The sequence below is a fragment of the Struthio camelus genome, chromosome 6 (assembly GCF_040807025.1).
Source record: "Struthio camelus isolate bStrCam1 chromosome 6, bStrCam1.hap1, whole genome shotgun sequence".
Classification (NCBI taxonomy): domain Eukaryota; kingdom Metazoa; phylum Chordata; class Aves; order Struthioniformes; family Struthionidae; genus Struthio; species Struthio camelus.
This window is the reverse complement of record NC_090947.1, coordinates 24,994,388-25,010,024: the sequence shown is the minus strand read 5'-3', so window position 1 is coordinate 25,010,024 and position 15,637 is coordinate 24,994,388. Positions and strand designations below refer to the sequence as shown.

Genomic DNA, 15,637 nt, shown 5'->3' with positions numbered 1-15,637 from the left:
AAAGGTCTTGAGAAAGTGGGCTATCAGGCTTTGGAGAAACTGCACTCAAGAGGGAAGCAGTCTTGATACTGTTAACAGCAAAGCGCTTTCTTTTAACTCTTTTATTTTGATTGGCATCTGTGCTTAACAAAGTTCTTAGCAAATGCCAGAATTGGCCTTTGGAGTCTGATGGCGAGGGTAAAAAGAGATATATGGGTCCTTCGTGGCACCCTAACCAAAATCCACTGCCTGTCATAACTTTCTTATGGAGATGGCTTGAATGAAAACCCATCAGACGCTACATACCTCTTATAGTTCATTTTTTCCCAGATAAAAATAGAGAGCTGCGGACATCTAATTCCAGGAATTTTGGAATATTGGAATATCTGTGAACACATAGGACTGGATGGCAACCCTTTTTTGGATAGGTGTTTAGGAATCTGCTACTGATAACACGGGAGTGCAAGCACTGAGCACTACACAGGCTCCCTAATCATACACCTATTGACATCCAGCTTGTATAACTTCCAAAATCTTTCTTTGGTCTGTTACTAGTGGGATAAACCTGAAGAAAGTGAGGAATGCAATGAATGAAATGTGTTCTTTGACTTTTTCAATTTTGAACAAAGCTCGGGTATACATTCCATATATTATGAACCTTTGAAAAATCAATGTTTTGCAGTACCTTTAGAAGCAAAATGAAATACTTAATACTTATCTTCTTTTTCTGTTGATTGAAGTTATCGATGATGACACCAATGAACAGGTTCAGGGTGAAAAATGACCCAAAAATGATAAAGATGACAAAATACAAATACATGTACAGGTTGTCTTCATACTTGGGTTGCAGTAATACCTAAGGAAAAAATGTGAAATATAATTTCTAAGATTTCATGTGAAAATTTCAACTGAAAAATCAGCAACCTTGGACAAAGAGTCCAGAATATCTTGTATTTGGAAAATACTCTTGTTACTTAAATCTACATATTTTTACCCATTCCATCTACTGCCATCAGCATCTGGCAGTTCACTTTGAGTTTTCAACAATTTGTTACAGCAGATTTTGTCTCAGATCATTTAATTTTGTTTCATTCTATTATATAGATATTAATTGCTTTTGTAGGATATATAAATGTATATTTGTTGATAGCAGACCTCTAAGAAAAAAAGGTACGTTAAAACATTTGCGGTACTTACATCTCTTGAATCAATAGCCGCATACATAATATCCATCCAGCCTTTAAATGTAGCCTGTAAACAGTACACACCTATTTAAGCATATCGCTTTCAGAAAATTTATATAACTATTTCCAACAACTGACTACAGTATCAGGAATAATTAGCATAATATAGCATTTCTAGATAATTTAATCTCTTGGCTTTCTTCAGAGCTGCTTGGCAGATACACTGCTATGTCCCCCTGTTTTGTCTTGATATGAGCAGTGGCATTATAGGCAATAAGTATAACCAACTAATTTATCACAAACAATAGAATGCAGTATCATTTTAATGGATTAAACGTTCATCAGTCACATCAATTGTGAAGGCTATGTGCAGCTGAGAAATAGCTTTTGTAACTCAGTTGCCACCAATGAAGACTGATGTGCAGTCCCTCCCTCTCCTATCAATCAGAAAGGTGGCAACCAAAGGGAACTGAAGATCTGATGTGCTCAGAAAAGGCAAGTATTTTCCTATTAATCAGAATTCTGATTTCTCTACTTTAAAAGATTTTTCCAGATACAGTGATTTTGTTTTCAATTTAAACAATACTTTATTGTGGTTTACAGAGGCTAGATCCATCAAATATATTCAGCGATGAACAAGAGCATATGTGTTCTGTGCACATCAAAGACTTAAGATGCCTTATAGGTAGTGGCATTCAGTTAATTTTTATAGCTGTTTCCTCTGGCTCAAATCTGTAAATTTTCATATTTCACACTGAGGTGCATATTGCTTCATCTGAGGTTTCAAAATAGAAAGACATTTTCTCTGTTGTAGCAGTTATTTCTCTTTTGAAGCAATCACAGCCTAGACAACATGTCCAAGCAGACATGCCAAAGTAGATATCACTGTTTTTCATCCAGTTGTGCCCAGAGTAAAGATACAAAGATCTGAGATCTCTGTCGCTTAATCTCTATTATAATTTTTCTAACCAAGGCTGCAGGTCATTGATTGCTTCATATTCCTTGTGATAGAGGCCAGTGGCAGACACAAGTTGAGAATGGGACACTCTTCATCCATCATTGTTCCTTTATCTCCAGCATCTTGGGGTTTCTTTTCTAGTGGAGGTTTCAAAAAGGTGTTGCTTATGCAGTATACAAAGCAACTGGCATCATCATAAAATGGACTTCAAATGAGAAGTTATTTTCTTAAAGGAAAAGCAGTCTCTTGCACTTCTGAAACAGTAGAATACTGAAACAAGCAGGGTTATCCTGAGATGCAAGTCCAACATGCAACAGCTTTCACACCTTGGGGCCGACACCCAAAAAAAGAAATAATTCAGGCAACTTACAGTGTGATGGCGAACTCAAAATATAGTATTAAAGGACCAATAAATCACCAATAAATCTGAAAGAAGTGAAAGTCTCAGCTGAAAAATCTAAAGTCCATGTGGAATATTTGAACTGCAAGAGAGGTAGGATCAACTTTATTTATGTAATTCCTAATAGATGTTTAACTTGTTCTGAAGGACTTTCAGTGATGGACACTCAACAACATCATCAAAAATATCTATTCCAGCACGTGCCTTTATTGTGTTTCCTAATATCTAAATACTCTTGTTGCCATTTAAGACTGTCACTTCTTGTCCTAGCCACCACAGATGTGGAGAAAAAAGTATTACCATCCTTTGTCCAGCACCTTTTACTTATTTCACAACTGTTTTAATGCTGCCTTTCTTCTTTAGGTTAAATAATCACTGTTCCTTCAATACTTCTGTATAGATCTTGTTTTCCAGAACTGTGATCGTTCTCATTAGTTTCCTCTGGACTCTCTCCGACTGATTCATCTCTTGAACTGGTATCCAAAACTAGACTCAGTATTTCAGCTGAGGTCTTACTATTTCTAAATGGGGCAGGACGCTTTCAAAGATTACGGCAGCATAACTGAGAGCAGCATCTATTCCAAATATTTTTCCCACAAAGCAATTTGAAATACATAAATTCAAACGTAGTTAGAAAAACAGCAAAACAAAAATCATGCAACTTACTTTACTTTTGTTTAAAGTACATCAACTTTTTTTCCTGATGAATAATTTCCAAAGAAGTAATAAGTAATGCTGGAGTTACACCACTCTATTTCTTTACCAGATAAACTATCAGAAACATTCTCATTCCCCCTGAGATACAATAATATCTTCTTTTGAAAATACTAACCTGTTGGAGCTTTGAAGCCATCCTAAACTCTCTGATAGTCCTAGACTTCATCTGATTTTTTACCCTACACTTACCAAGATCTGTTTTATATCGTATGTAATATTGTGTTTTGAGACCCACTGGTTTGCCACATATTATCCTGGTAAGCATCTAGGCTTCCAGGAGATTTACTTACCAAAGAATCCAAACCCTAGGATGCAAATTTATCCTATAAAGGCATAATGCTGTAAAAGTATCCAAGCAGATGTCACATCTCTTTGTGCACACCTACCTCTTCCTCTTCACTTACTGATGCATGAGAATTGTGAAAGGGGTTTCTCCAGCAGATATGTCCCTGCTTTGATGCTTCTCTTTAGGGACAGAGAGATACTAATACAAGTTCCAACCAAAGAGTGAAAAAAGAACTTTGCAGATCCACATAGACCAACACGAGCTATGCTGGATCATAGAATATGTTTTACAGAGACAGTTGTGAACTAATATGACCTGTGGCATGAATATTTACACTCCTGTTAAATATATCCAATTGCAAATTATATAAGACTTTTGGAAAATGGTATTGGTCTCTGATCACCAAAGTCTATAAAATTTGGTAACATTGACAGCATATATCATTAGCCTTTATTTTTGTGCAGAAAAGAATTATAACATTGCTTTCCATACCAGGGATTTTTCAGCCAAAAAAACTACATAGCACAAACCAAGATTAATTTATATCCTTTTCTGAGGTTCCTCCTAGGAGTCCATTCCTCCCCCCACCAAGGAAACTCAAGAAGGAGCTTCTCAGAGACTTATTTTGGCTTAAAAATCCACAGTGACACATTTCCAATCCATTTTTGGAGCCTAGGATATTTCTTTCTAAAATTATCTCCCAGTTCTTTTGAGTAGTTCTGTATGACAGGGCTATGTTTAATTCCTACATTACTCTTAAAAAGGGCTTTTCAGAGATGAACATACCCATATATCACCAGCAAAGGCACAAATTCATGACTGAGAAAATTTTTTTTTTTCACAAAACTCATATGTCTCTCCCAGGAAACTAAGCTCTTCAATCCCAGGCTTTGCAGGTTTTCAAGTTTTTTTGGATTTTTCTGTCATGGAAAGGTACTACTTCCAGTAATATTCACTTCAAAGAGAAAACGTTGGTGATGCAGGAAACAAGGATTTATCTCATACTATCTATAATTCAAAAAAGCTGAAGGAATTTACAGTATTCTTCCCCGAATAACTCAAAAGGCATAAACTGGGGGAGAGGATGGATAATGGAAAAATACTAGATTGTAAGACAGAGCTTTCTGTTGTTACTAGCCTCCTGTGAAAAGGACCTTGTAGCTGTAATTCTTCCATTGGCACTTATCACTGTGTTTGTCATTAGAAAAATGGTACTGTTCTCTATGGGGTCATTCACAGGTCCCTCACAACCTAAAAAAAAGTCTGTGCCTTAGCTTATTAAGGCAGAGGACCAAGTCACTTTAGAGGACTTTTCAACTAATCATTAAGATGTAAAGAATGGCCCTTAATGTTTACATCGAGAGCACAAAAAGCATATCCACTGGCAATCATGATTTTTTAAATCAGATTTTTCAGCCTTAATGTCTTACTTTGAGCTAAATACCCAACTAATATCCCTCTAATTAATTCTTAGTATTTGTTTTTATTAGAAGTTGAGTAAGAAGAGTAGGTAAGTCTAAGATTATGACATACCTATTCACTTCTGATGTTTCTTCAGAGCACGATGGCCTTAGAAACATGCACTAGATCCTCATCCAAAGTGCTTTATGTATCAAACAGAAAATCACCATATAAATATCTTCCCTAATTAAAATGATGCAGAGTATCTCAAGCACTTATGAATTTTTGGCCTTCATTGTATTCTTCAAATGAGAAAAAAGGTGAAAAAAACATAGCTTTTGCAAATTTTAAATCATTAGTTGAAAATCAAGTTGATACTTACTTTTCCTTGCCCTAGGGCTTTTATCATTCCATAACTGCAAAATCACTGCTACCAGCATATTTACTAAACCCTAAAAGATGCAGGGCCAAGTGTCTTTTTTGTGCAGTGACAGAAGTGTCTTTTTTTTTTTTTTTGGTATGTAAAACACAAAATCTCTTCACACTTTTACATGCATTTTAGTAGAACAGAAAAAATAAGTGGTGTCACTGAAATCTTACTCACACAACAAACTCCATCCACTAGGCAAGCCTTTGATACCTGTGTGAAATAGTACTCATACTACACTGCAAAGATTTTAAAAACAACCGGCTTTTCCTCCTGTGAGAGCTGGTCCCCTCTTGGGCAGGCCTAGATACATTTTCCATTTGGAAGCACGGGAACAATAGGAAAATTTCTCTGAACTTGCCTCCCAGAGCAATGCAATTACTTAAGTGTCTAAATTTTCACGTCAGAAATATTTTTTGTTGTCACCTTTGGAGTGAAGATGGTATAAATTATGCATAAGTGAGACCCTGAGGTATGTATTACTCTGCAAATAGCTGAAGGGTGGCGACTGAGGCCATAAGCCAGGAAGAAGGGTCCCTGGTCTTACCCCTGTCCCAGAATAGACTAGGTTACTACTAGAAGACATGCAGATCCGGGAAGAGTTTTGCTTATGCCTTGCTTTTCCTGAGCATGGCTAATAAAGCATTCTGAACCTCCCTTTCCCCATTCTAGGCCAATGGATTTCAAAAATCAGAATGGGAGAAAAGAAATATTCCAAGTCTTTCTGGTACAACCCAATTTTGTATTCAGTAGTTTATGTATATTTCTTTAATACTGCTGGCCCTTCTGTGCTATTCCCTTGTGTGACAGTAATTAATCACAATGACATTTAAATTGTCACAGTTAGAGTCGCACAGGTGAGATACTGATATTAGCTGGAAGGGGCAGTTCACAGTCCTCAGAACTGTTGTTTTAGATCCTCTGCAGGCCCACATCAATCGCTACATCATGTAACTGAAGTAAAATGTTAACTAAACTGAAAAAAAGAAAACTACTGACTTAGACAACAAACCTCAAAAAACATAAGAGTTTGCTAACTGTGCATAATTCAGAGTCAGTTAGAGTCCAACGTTTTGTTGACTAAAGCTGGGACAGATTGTAAGCTATTCTAAAACACAAAGCAGTAGCTAATGCTCTGAGAACACAATTTTTGATAGTGAAGACGTAACTTATAGTGTATTTCCATATATATTTGACATCCTTTTCTTCCTTCTGTTTTTGCTAAATTAACTCCACTAGGTGCTTAGGCACACAAAAACCAGGGAAAATATGTCACAGGTTGTAATATCTATTTTTTTTCCTCCTATTTCTCTTCCTAATGAGAAGTTGCTTCTTAGATCACAGAGGTCGGCACTTGCGGCAGCCACATCACTGAGACGGGATTTCTGATCTCAAATTCTTTTCTGTGACTTAATTATACCAATTTTTTATTTTTAGCAACAGTAAAACTTAAAAGTATTCAAATACTTCTAGAAACTCTTAAATTTAGAAGGGACTGGAGGACTAAAGGAGATATAAATGGGAAGACCAGCAATTGTTCTATCAAATGTCCTAAAAATTCTTCATTCTTAGTAGCCTCTGTCTGCTGCTTACTATGAAAAGAATCATCAGTGCAGTGGTATTACTAAGTCACAGATAAAAATCATCAGTTAAATATTTATCTTTTCCATATTTGGAGCTAGAATTGCTTTTCACTATTACATATAAACAATAAGAGGTATATAAAGAGTGATCACTTACTACTTGAAGTAAAGATAGATACCCAAATCCTACATTATCAAAGTTTACTTTCACGTTTTTCCATCGGGCACTTTGATTGTTTTTTATGAGTTCCTCGCACTGACTAAAATTGTTGATTTGGTCGACTTCAAACCTTTCATCAGTTGTGGTGTTAACACAGTAGTAGAACTTCCCAGCAAACAGATTTACTCCCATGATGCTGAAAATTAGCCAGAATATAAGACAAACGAGAAGCACGTTCATGATGGATGGAATTGCTCCTAAAAGGGCATTTACAACCACCTAGTACACAAATACAGGGGGAAAAAGAAAAGAATGTAAGAATACTTACAGCAATTAAGTTTTGTATACTGTTTTACCAATGCTTAATAAATGTTAAGAAACTAATACTGTAAATGTTAATGCAATACATTGATAACTGTAGCATTGCACTGCTCTTTCAAACACTTAACATTAGTACATGTTATGAAAGAAAAATAAGTTAGAAAAATAAAATAGTTAAAAGTAAACCAAAATAGAAAAACTGGTGGTAACAAGATGAAGCCTGACACTCATGTGTTCTATATAAAAAAAGAGATATGTGTTAAATACAAATATGGAAATAATAATAAGCTAAAAATGCAACAAATGATAGCTTAAAAATGATTTAAAAAAAAAGTGGCAACCTGTAGATTTGATCATCATAGCTTTGAAATTTAAGCTGAAAACACAAATGCCATGAATCTAGAAACTAAGGTCTCTGTTAAGAGGATTATGCAGGAATATACATATCTTTATTGCCTTATTGATCCATGCAAGATTATAACAAAGATTAATTTCTTTGTATAGAAAAGCAAGACAGTTTTGCAATATGTTTCTAGTTGAATCAACATAATTTATTTCAAGCTCCAGTCTTATTGTTTCATTTATTGAGTTAAAGTCAGTAATACCCTTCATTTATCTAAAGAAGGACAAATGTCAAGGACATATTTAGGATTTTGATTTTGCATTTTAAATTATTTTTGGCTAGTTGCCTGCTCAGCCCCTTCTAGGCAAGAGGTCAATAATTTCTTAGGTAGAAAAAATATATTTTCTGATAGATACAGTAAGTAATTGCATGTGTCTGTCAGAGCTACCAAAACTTTTGTGGTATCTGCTTGGCTGAACAGCTGAGCAATCACTTCTCCTTAAGTATCCAATGTCAGATCTTCTCATTTATTAGTTGCATTTCATTTTAAATTTTAATTTCTTCTCTATGAAACTTTATGACCTTGTAAGAAGATAAATGAAATATATACTAGGGGTCTGTTTCTCAGTAATCCAATTCCTGCAGTAAGGCAGGAATGGATTGGGGGTGGGTACTTGGGGTGTATTAAGGTGTTTTATTCCATCTTTGTTGTCCCTGCTTTCTGCAGCATGCAGGAATCTTCCCCACTGTCAATATGATTTTCTGCAAGCTCAGAGCTGCTCAGTCTTACTACCTGTATTTCACAGCCTCTTGAAGGCCTTTGGAAGCAGAGTGTTGTGGCAGTGTTACTCGTCACTCAGCACCCTCTTCCTCCCAAATGTTATGGCCAGGAATTAGGACCTGTTTCGAGATCTTAGGTAGAAATGTTATTTTCAGGGCATGTTTCCTTCTCATTTTAAGGAACTCCACTATTGCCAGAGGGTAGAAACAGGACCTTTTTGTAACAGAGAATTATCCTACCATTTATAAAAATCTGAATTTTTAAAGATTTAACTTTTATTGGCAGCTTCTGGTTTTGGTGATTACTTTAATGGAAGTATGCTTACATTCTTGAGATTTCTATTACAGAAAATGTGAAGTATTTAGCTGATGTGTGCATAAACTAGCCATTTATTACAATTTTTGTTTAAAAAGGCTAATAAGGTCTCAACATAAGAAACTCAATCTCAAAGGACTGAGGAAAATTTTGTCTTGCTATCCAGTAGGGGGAATAAGTCTGTTATTATTTAGGTTGAGGAAACAGAACAACATAAAAATTAGGAATGATTCTGGCATTTATTCTTAATCTGACCTGATCTATGTCACTGCGTTATGGTATTGCTGTTTTGAAATTCTAGGCCAGTTAGTGCCTATATTCTGTTCAGGATGCACTATATGGATCGAGATTCATCTGTTTAGTCTTAATGAGAAACCTGAAAATAGAAAGGTCAAGAGAGGAAGATGGGGATTTATTCTCACAATTTAAATAAATTAAGGTTACCTACACTACAGTAAGGAATGGTTTTGTGGTATAAATTGAATGCTTGTGGCAGTTACCTTATTAACAGCCCTGAGATCCATTGGACCACAGCACAGATCCAGAACAGGCAGCAGAATACTAACAGCTACAGTAATTGTTACAACATTTATGAATTGATAACGGTTGTAGAAAGAAAGATTTCTACCAAATGTCATCAAAGTGTCTCACATCTTCAGATGAACACGTGATGCAGTCTCTCTACTGGAACTGCCGAAAAGAAGCCACATTTTCTTGAATAAGAACTGAACAGCTTCCAACAACTGTTCCAACAACGGTTCCAACAACTTAATTCATAGAGGTGACTGAATACCCATTAAATGGTAACAATTTTTGGTCACTACTGACCTGGCCTGGATGCGACCTGGTGACCTAGAGATGAAAGGCTCTGTATCCTATTACCAACCCCTTGAGCTATCCAGTCCCCCTGGAAGGTTTTTTAAGAAAAGAAGAAAAGAAAATTAAAACTTTTAGAAGTTGTTTTTTGTTTGTGTTTTTTGTTTTGTTTTGTTTCATTTTTGTTCTTTTTTTTGCACCAGTGTTGAGCCTTTGCCATATCCTATGTATAATGTAAAACAGGATTTTTACATGCTGGTCAGATGCTATGGGGCTGATGGTTAAGTCCACTTTGGGAAGAAGCCTTTAGTTTCTTCAACACGTACAATTGGATGCAATTGCTTTTCCAGTGGGTTTTTTTTTTCTCGCATTTACATTTTCTCTATTGTATTTGGGAACACCTGAGGTACATTAGGATAACGAGGACATTATCTTACATAATAAATATCCAAGATAGCACCCATACATACACAAACACGACACCTTCACACATAAGTTACTGCAAATGGACACAAAAAAGAGAACCAATTAAAAAGTGAACTGAATACAGAAGAGAAGTCAAGTAGCATTTCTTCATCATTTAAACAATTTAATGAATAAAAATCTGCCAGTCTCCTTGTCGGAAACATGTTGAAAACTCCATGTTTTCGCTCCTCAAATCTAGATCAAATATATGTAATTCTAAATGTAATTTTTAAGGGGCTGTTCTTTTTAGTCTATTTTCTGTTATTTCTTGATACTGAATGGAATGCCAGTAAGTTGGAAAAAGATGTTTTCAGACCTTTTCTTTCACAATTACCTATGCATTCCCTCAGGGCTGGGGATGGTGTGTGCCAGGTTCATTAGAGTGAGCAAGCTGCAAAAGCCTCAAGCTGATTCTGTTTGTCCACCTTTCTGTGCAATGGCACACCATGTGCAATGGCAATAAATAAAAGTGCGAAGCAACATCTGACACCTGCAAAGTCAAGTGGGATCTAGATCATCTTAAATCTCAGTCAGTATTTATCCAGGAAAAAAAAATCAAGGTGGGAAATCATAATGACTCTTCTAGAAGAAAGCAGTATCCCATATATATACACAGCTTTTTTTGTGTTTAGACTTTCATAACATTCATCTTCCAAGCATATGTATGTAAGATACAAGAATTACTGCAATGCTAACTGTATGTCTAACCTTCTGGCTGACATGAAACTATGCCAGTACAAATTAGTAGTCCAGTTTGTTGTTGGTGGTGGTGGTATCTTTTTTTTGACAGCTGACTAAAGAAGACAACATAATGGAACTGGAAAAAATAAAAGCAACATTGCTATCAGAGCTGTGTAGATGTATAGCATGAGGAGTGTGCACTGGAATACGCAAAATAGCAGCTTATCCCTGCTATGTGAGTAGAATATAAGGAAGTATTATTAGATTCAGCCTTGCTGCAGGACAGGACCTAAAACACGCAGTGAGCGTCATAGATATAACTGTATTACAGTTCTCACAGCAAAACAGTTTCAATAGCTCCTAGCATCTCAGCAACTACAGGCTTTCTACGAACTCCTACATTACGTCTCATTCATGGATATATCAAGACCTCCTGATACCTGTAAACAAACCAGGAACAATCTTCAGCAGTACTTAGCAATTTTGTCAGTAAAATTTGCAGCTTCTTCACAGAAGTTCCAAACTCTTTGTCCCTGGTACAAAAGAGGAGGAGGTTACCATCTTTCAGATAAAAAGGAAGATTATAGGATTATGTCTGGAACATTCTTCCTAGTAAAAATGAAAAACTGAAGTGACTGCCTACCTTCTTTGCTTCCATTTTAGGAGTCATCAGCTTAATATTTTTATAAATTAAACACTAGAAGTTCACCCAAGATTTGATGTGTCTGATCTCATATCTCAGTTCTCTGAAGGAGCCTATCAAAGGCTAGAGAGGTAATTAAACTGTTAAAATTCCATAGTTTTTTTTTTTTCTGTACATACTTTCTTAAATAATATTTATGTACACAAGCACAGGAAGTGAAACAGTTTTTACTTCACCAGTACCTTTATGGATGAAAGCAAACTTTGGCATCTCTGAATGCTTGCTAAACGACCATAACAAGCACGGGATGTGTTCTTCCCATATGCAATCCCTTGCTAGCTGAGAAAGCCTAAGAAAACCTTCAGGAATTTCAAGGAAGAGCAAAGAGAAGCTTGAATACATATATCTCAGAGATGAAGAGTCTCTCTCTCTTTAAGTGACTGTCTGCATAGTCATGCAGTCATAGACTTCAGACAGTGCATTTTACAAAAAGCCATTCATCTCTTCCAGCAGCACAAAGACTGAAGACCCAGTTGTTCATAGGCTGCAGGGAGAGTTTGGCAATAGTATACCTAGCATTAGGAAGGAAAATCAACTACTGACTCAAACAAACCTCTGAAACTGCCTTGGGCAGGATTTGAGAGTGAGTTGTAAGTGTTGCCTTGTCTTGAACAAATATAATGTAAGAATATCTGCTATAAGATCACGAATCTCTCCTGCTCACCTGGCCAATGTCCAGATGTACACAAAGCTCTCAGAGAGCCTTTCAATGAAAGATGAAGAAGCGAGCAAGTAGCCATTGGTTTAGATGCTTGGCCCATTGGTTTTGATGCTTGGCCTGTCACAGAGGTAGGATGCTGGAATGAGCAGGTACGCATGCGATGAGTGGAAAGGAATGCAGGCTCAGGTGACGTCCACCATCTGAGTTTAGCATGTTCACATGGAACAATGGATAAATTTGGGAACTTCTCACTAAGAAGGTTAGAAGATGCTGAAACAACACTGACTCGACCAGGAAATGGGCATCAGGGCAACACAGCTGTATTCTGTCTTAAATTGTGGATGAATTCAGGCAAGGGAGGAAAAGACAAAAGGAATACAATAACTTTCCTAGACAGGAGATAAAAAGCGCATCTGAGTGAGATCACAGAAAAAGCCCACACCTGAATCAAAACGATGGCACTACCTGGTAGTTCAAGGCAAAGAATCATTGGAACAAACCTTTATCCTGAAAACTATGCCCCCCTGCTCTCTGCACCCACGAATCAACAGCTTGAAGTGGCTCAGCCCATCAGCTGGTTTATTTTTATTATCGCAGCGTAAGCATACCACCAGTCTGTCATTAGCCAAGCACCAACACAGTGACATCAGCTGTCCAGTAGCTGAAATTCAATGTATGGCTCTCCTGTACGGTTAACTGATTTCTTTTTCACTGTGTCATGAATTCTCCTGCTGGTGCTCATTCTCCATCATATGTATACTATTCTTTTTCTAATTTACTCATCACTAAACATGGGTGCATGTATCAATCCAACCACGTCAGAAATATACAATAGGAACTTTACAGATAATGGTGTTTTTGCAGAGATTGATCCTTACAAAAATAGACAGATGCCCATAAGGTAGAATGCAAATAGAAAATTTGTAAAGCAATTCAAATTGAACAGAGGTATGCACCCATTCTTCTGTTTTATGTCCATGTGATAGGAATGAAGATATGGTGAGTATGCACACCCCCACAATATCAGACAGGTTAAAAAAAAAGACTTGGTAATTGCACAGTAAATCCAAATCCAAAATATGAATGACCTATCAAATATCCCTTTTGAAAGGTAATGAGAAATGCAAAGGGAGGTAGTGTAGAGCAGAAGGTCCCAAGAATTCTTTAAATACCTTTCAAAAAAATACTTGAATGGCTCCTCAGTCTCCAGGATGAAATTCTTCTCATAATTGTGTTTATGAAGAATGGAGAACTTCCTGAAGCTCTCTTGCAGAGCATCTCTTTGTTATCTTTTCATACTTTGGGTTCAGAGGTGGCTTGGTGTTTTCTGGCTTTTCACTACTCAGATATATAGATAAAGATAATCTGGAACCTTGTAGATATGTAGTGTGATGCAAATCAGATCGCTAGATTTCTAGAGGAGAAGTACCTTAGGAAATGTGCAAATTCCCATTTGGTTTGTCAAGTAAAAAAAGGAAATGCATGCATCTGCAGGGCAATCAGTGGTGATAAATTCTTAATCAACAAACAAAATCAACACAAAGAAATCTCAGCAAACGCAATTTTCATCAATTATCAGATCATCCACTAGTGCAGTGAAGAAATTTGCTAGTATCCAGGTTTGTGCTCAGGTTAACAGTGGTGAAGGTAAGCTTAAACATTTAAATAATTCAAATTAAAAGTGTGAAATCCTTAAAATAATTCAGCTGGAAGATGGCCAATTAATATACTAGATGATAACTATTTGAATTCATTTTCATCATGACAGCATCTTGTGACAGCATTGAGATGATATCAGCAACGTGCTGTCCCTAAGTAATGTGTAAACACTCTCTACCAAAATAATTTTGACCAGGTAGGAGATGGGTTTGACTTGTGAAACAGTGAATTATAGCCATTAAAATCAATTCAAGATTTCTGCTGACAGTTTACTCCAGACACAATGATTTATGTAACTGTCCACATGCATACAGAAAAACACATCATTTTGTCCTCTCTAAACCTAAAATCTGGAATCTAAGAATTAAAGCATGTATAGGAGTTTTCCTCCTAAATGATTTAAAACAAGGTATGAATTTCAAAGGACTGGCACTTCAGTGGTAAAGCAGGAGTCTCATCTGAATTTCTACTGTTTCAAAATCTCCTAAAACTTGAAACTTAGAAGTACTACTTTCTTACTCAGTAAACCTGACACAACCTGTTTTCTTAATAAATAAAAAAAAGAGAGAAAAAAAGACTCAGAAATAATTTATCAATAACTACTCATTTTTTCAAGTGTAGTATACATGTAATGTAAACATCATGGGCAGGTAGTGTAGTACACATTCCCTTTGTGTGTTTATAGTGCTGGCTTGAAACCAGGGAAGTTTGTGTCTTTGCAGTATCATGGGAGGGCCACAGCCTCACTCATGGTCTACCTTCCCTCATGTGTCCTATGAGTGTTTATAAGGTGGATGAAGGCTCAGCAGAGGCTTAGTTCCTTTTCAGCTGCAGACTAAAAACATTAGATAGGTAAGGATTAAAAGTTCTTTATGCTGAAGTGATAAAGTATATGTAGAGTCCCACACTGGTAATGTAGATGGGAATTTTTATTCAAAGATAGTAAAGACAGTTTATCTTTTTCCAGCTTTTATATCAGATAACAAAACTTATCTGGCAATGCAACCTAGCAAATGAGGACAGAATGAGGGAAGAGAGAGAGATTGCTCTTTTAGTTGTCTTATGTGCCAATCTGTAATCCAATAAGACGTCTCAAAATCGTACAGTTTCTCATTGAGTAGATTGGAACTGATAGTTCAGGATATAAGTAAACAATAAGAAATATGGAAAATGTATGCTGCATATATATGATGTCCAGATATGAACTGGCCTTAGAGAGAGGATGGGAATTAAATATTTCTGTGAGAGAAAATGTAATCTGCTTGACATCTTCCAAACAATTACTGTAGAGAGAAAGTATGGTGATTCTAAAAGTGTAGTTTCATCCAGGTTGTTAAAACCTTCTCATTTCTAGTAAATTACTCCCCAGTATCACATCTTAATGGAATTTTTGTGAGAAACTCTCAAATCTTTCTCTCACAAACAGAAATGAGGGTGGTGAACCATGTTTATGTGATCTGCTAGTTATTGATTCATCTAATCCAACCTCCTGCTCAAAGGTCATCTAAAAGATCAGGTTGCTCAGGGACTTGTCTACTCAAGCCTTGAACACCTCCAAGGATAAAGATTCCCCAGAGTCTCTGGAAAAACCTGTTCCGGTATTTATTTACCTCATGGTAAAAAAAAAAAAAAATCCGTGTGTCTACTGAGAATCGCCTATGTTCCAACTTTTGGCCATTGCCTCTTGTCCTATCGCTGTGCACATCTGAGAAGAGTCTATCTTTATCTTCTCTGTATCCCCTCAATGAAAAATTAGAGGTATTTCATGGAATTGGTCCTTAAAAAGTGCATATTTAG

The 15,637-nt window shown here is 36.4% G+C and overlaps 1 protein-coding gene across 7 annotated transcripts in view; it reads right to left on the bottom strand.

Moving 5' to 3' along the window:
- LOC104144943 (sodium channel protein type 1 subunit alpha) overlaps positions 1-15,637 on the bottom strand; it is a 104,704-nt gene that overhangs the window by 7,282 nt on the left and 81,785 nt on the right. For 5 of the 7 annotated variants that reach the window (XM_068948715.1, XM_068948714.1, XM_068948716.1 and 2 more), the window contains 3 exons: positions 7,093-7,374; positions 1,177-1,230; positions 698-835 (listed from right to left, as the gene is read on the bottom strand). In XM_068948715.1, the coding sequence (XP_068804816.1) occupies positions 698-835; positions 1,177-1,230; positions 7,093-7,374 (474 nt within the window). The remainder of the gene's footprint in view (positions 1-697; positions 836-1,176; positions 1,231-7,092; positions 7,375-15,637) is intronic. The other 2 variants (XM_068948719.1, XM_068948720.1) reach the window with 1 other exon arrangement.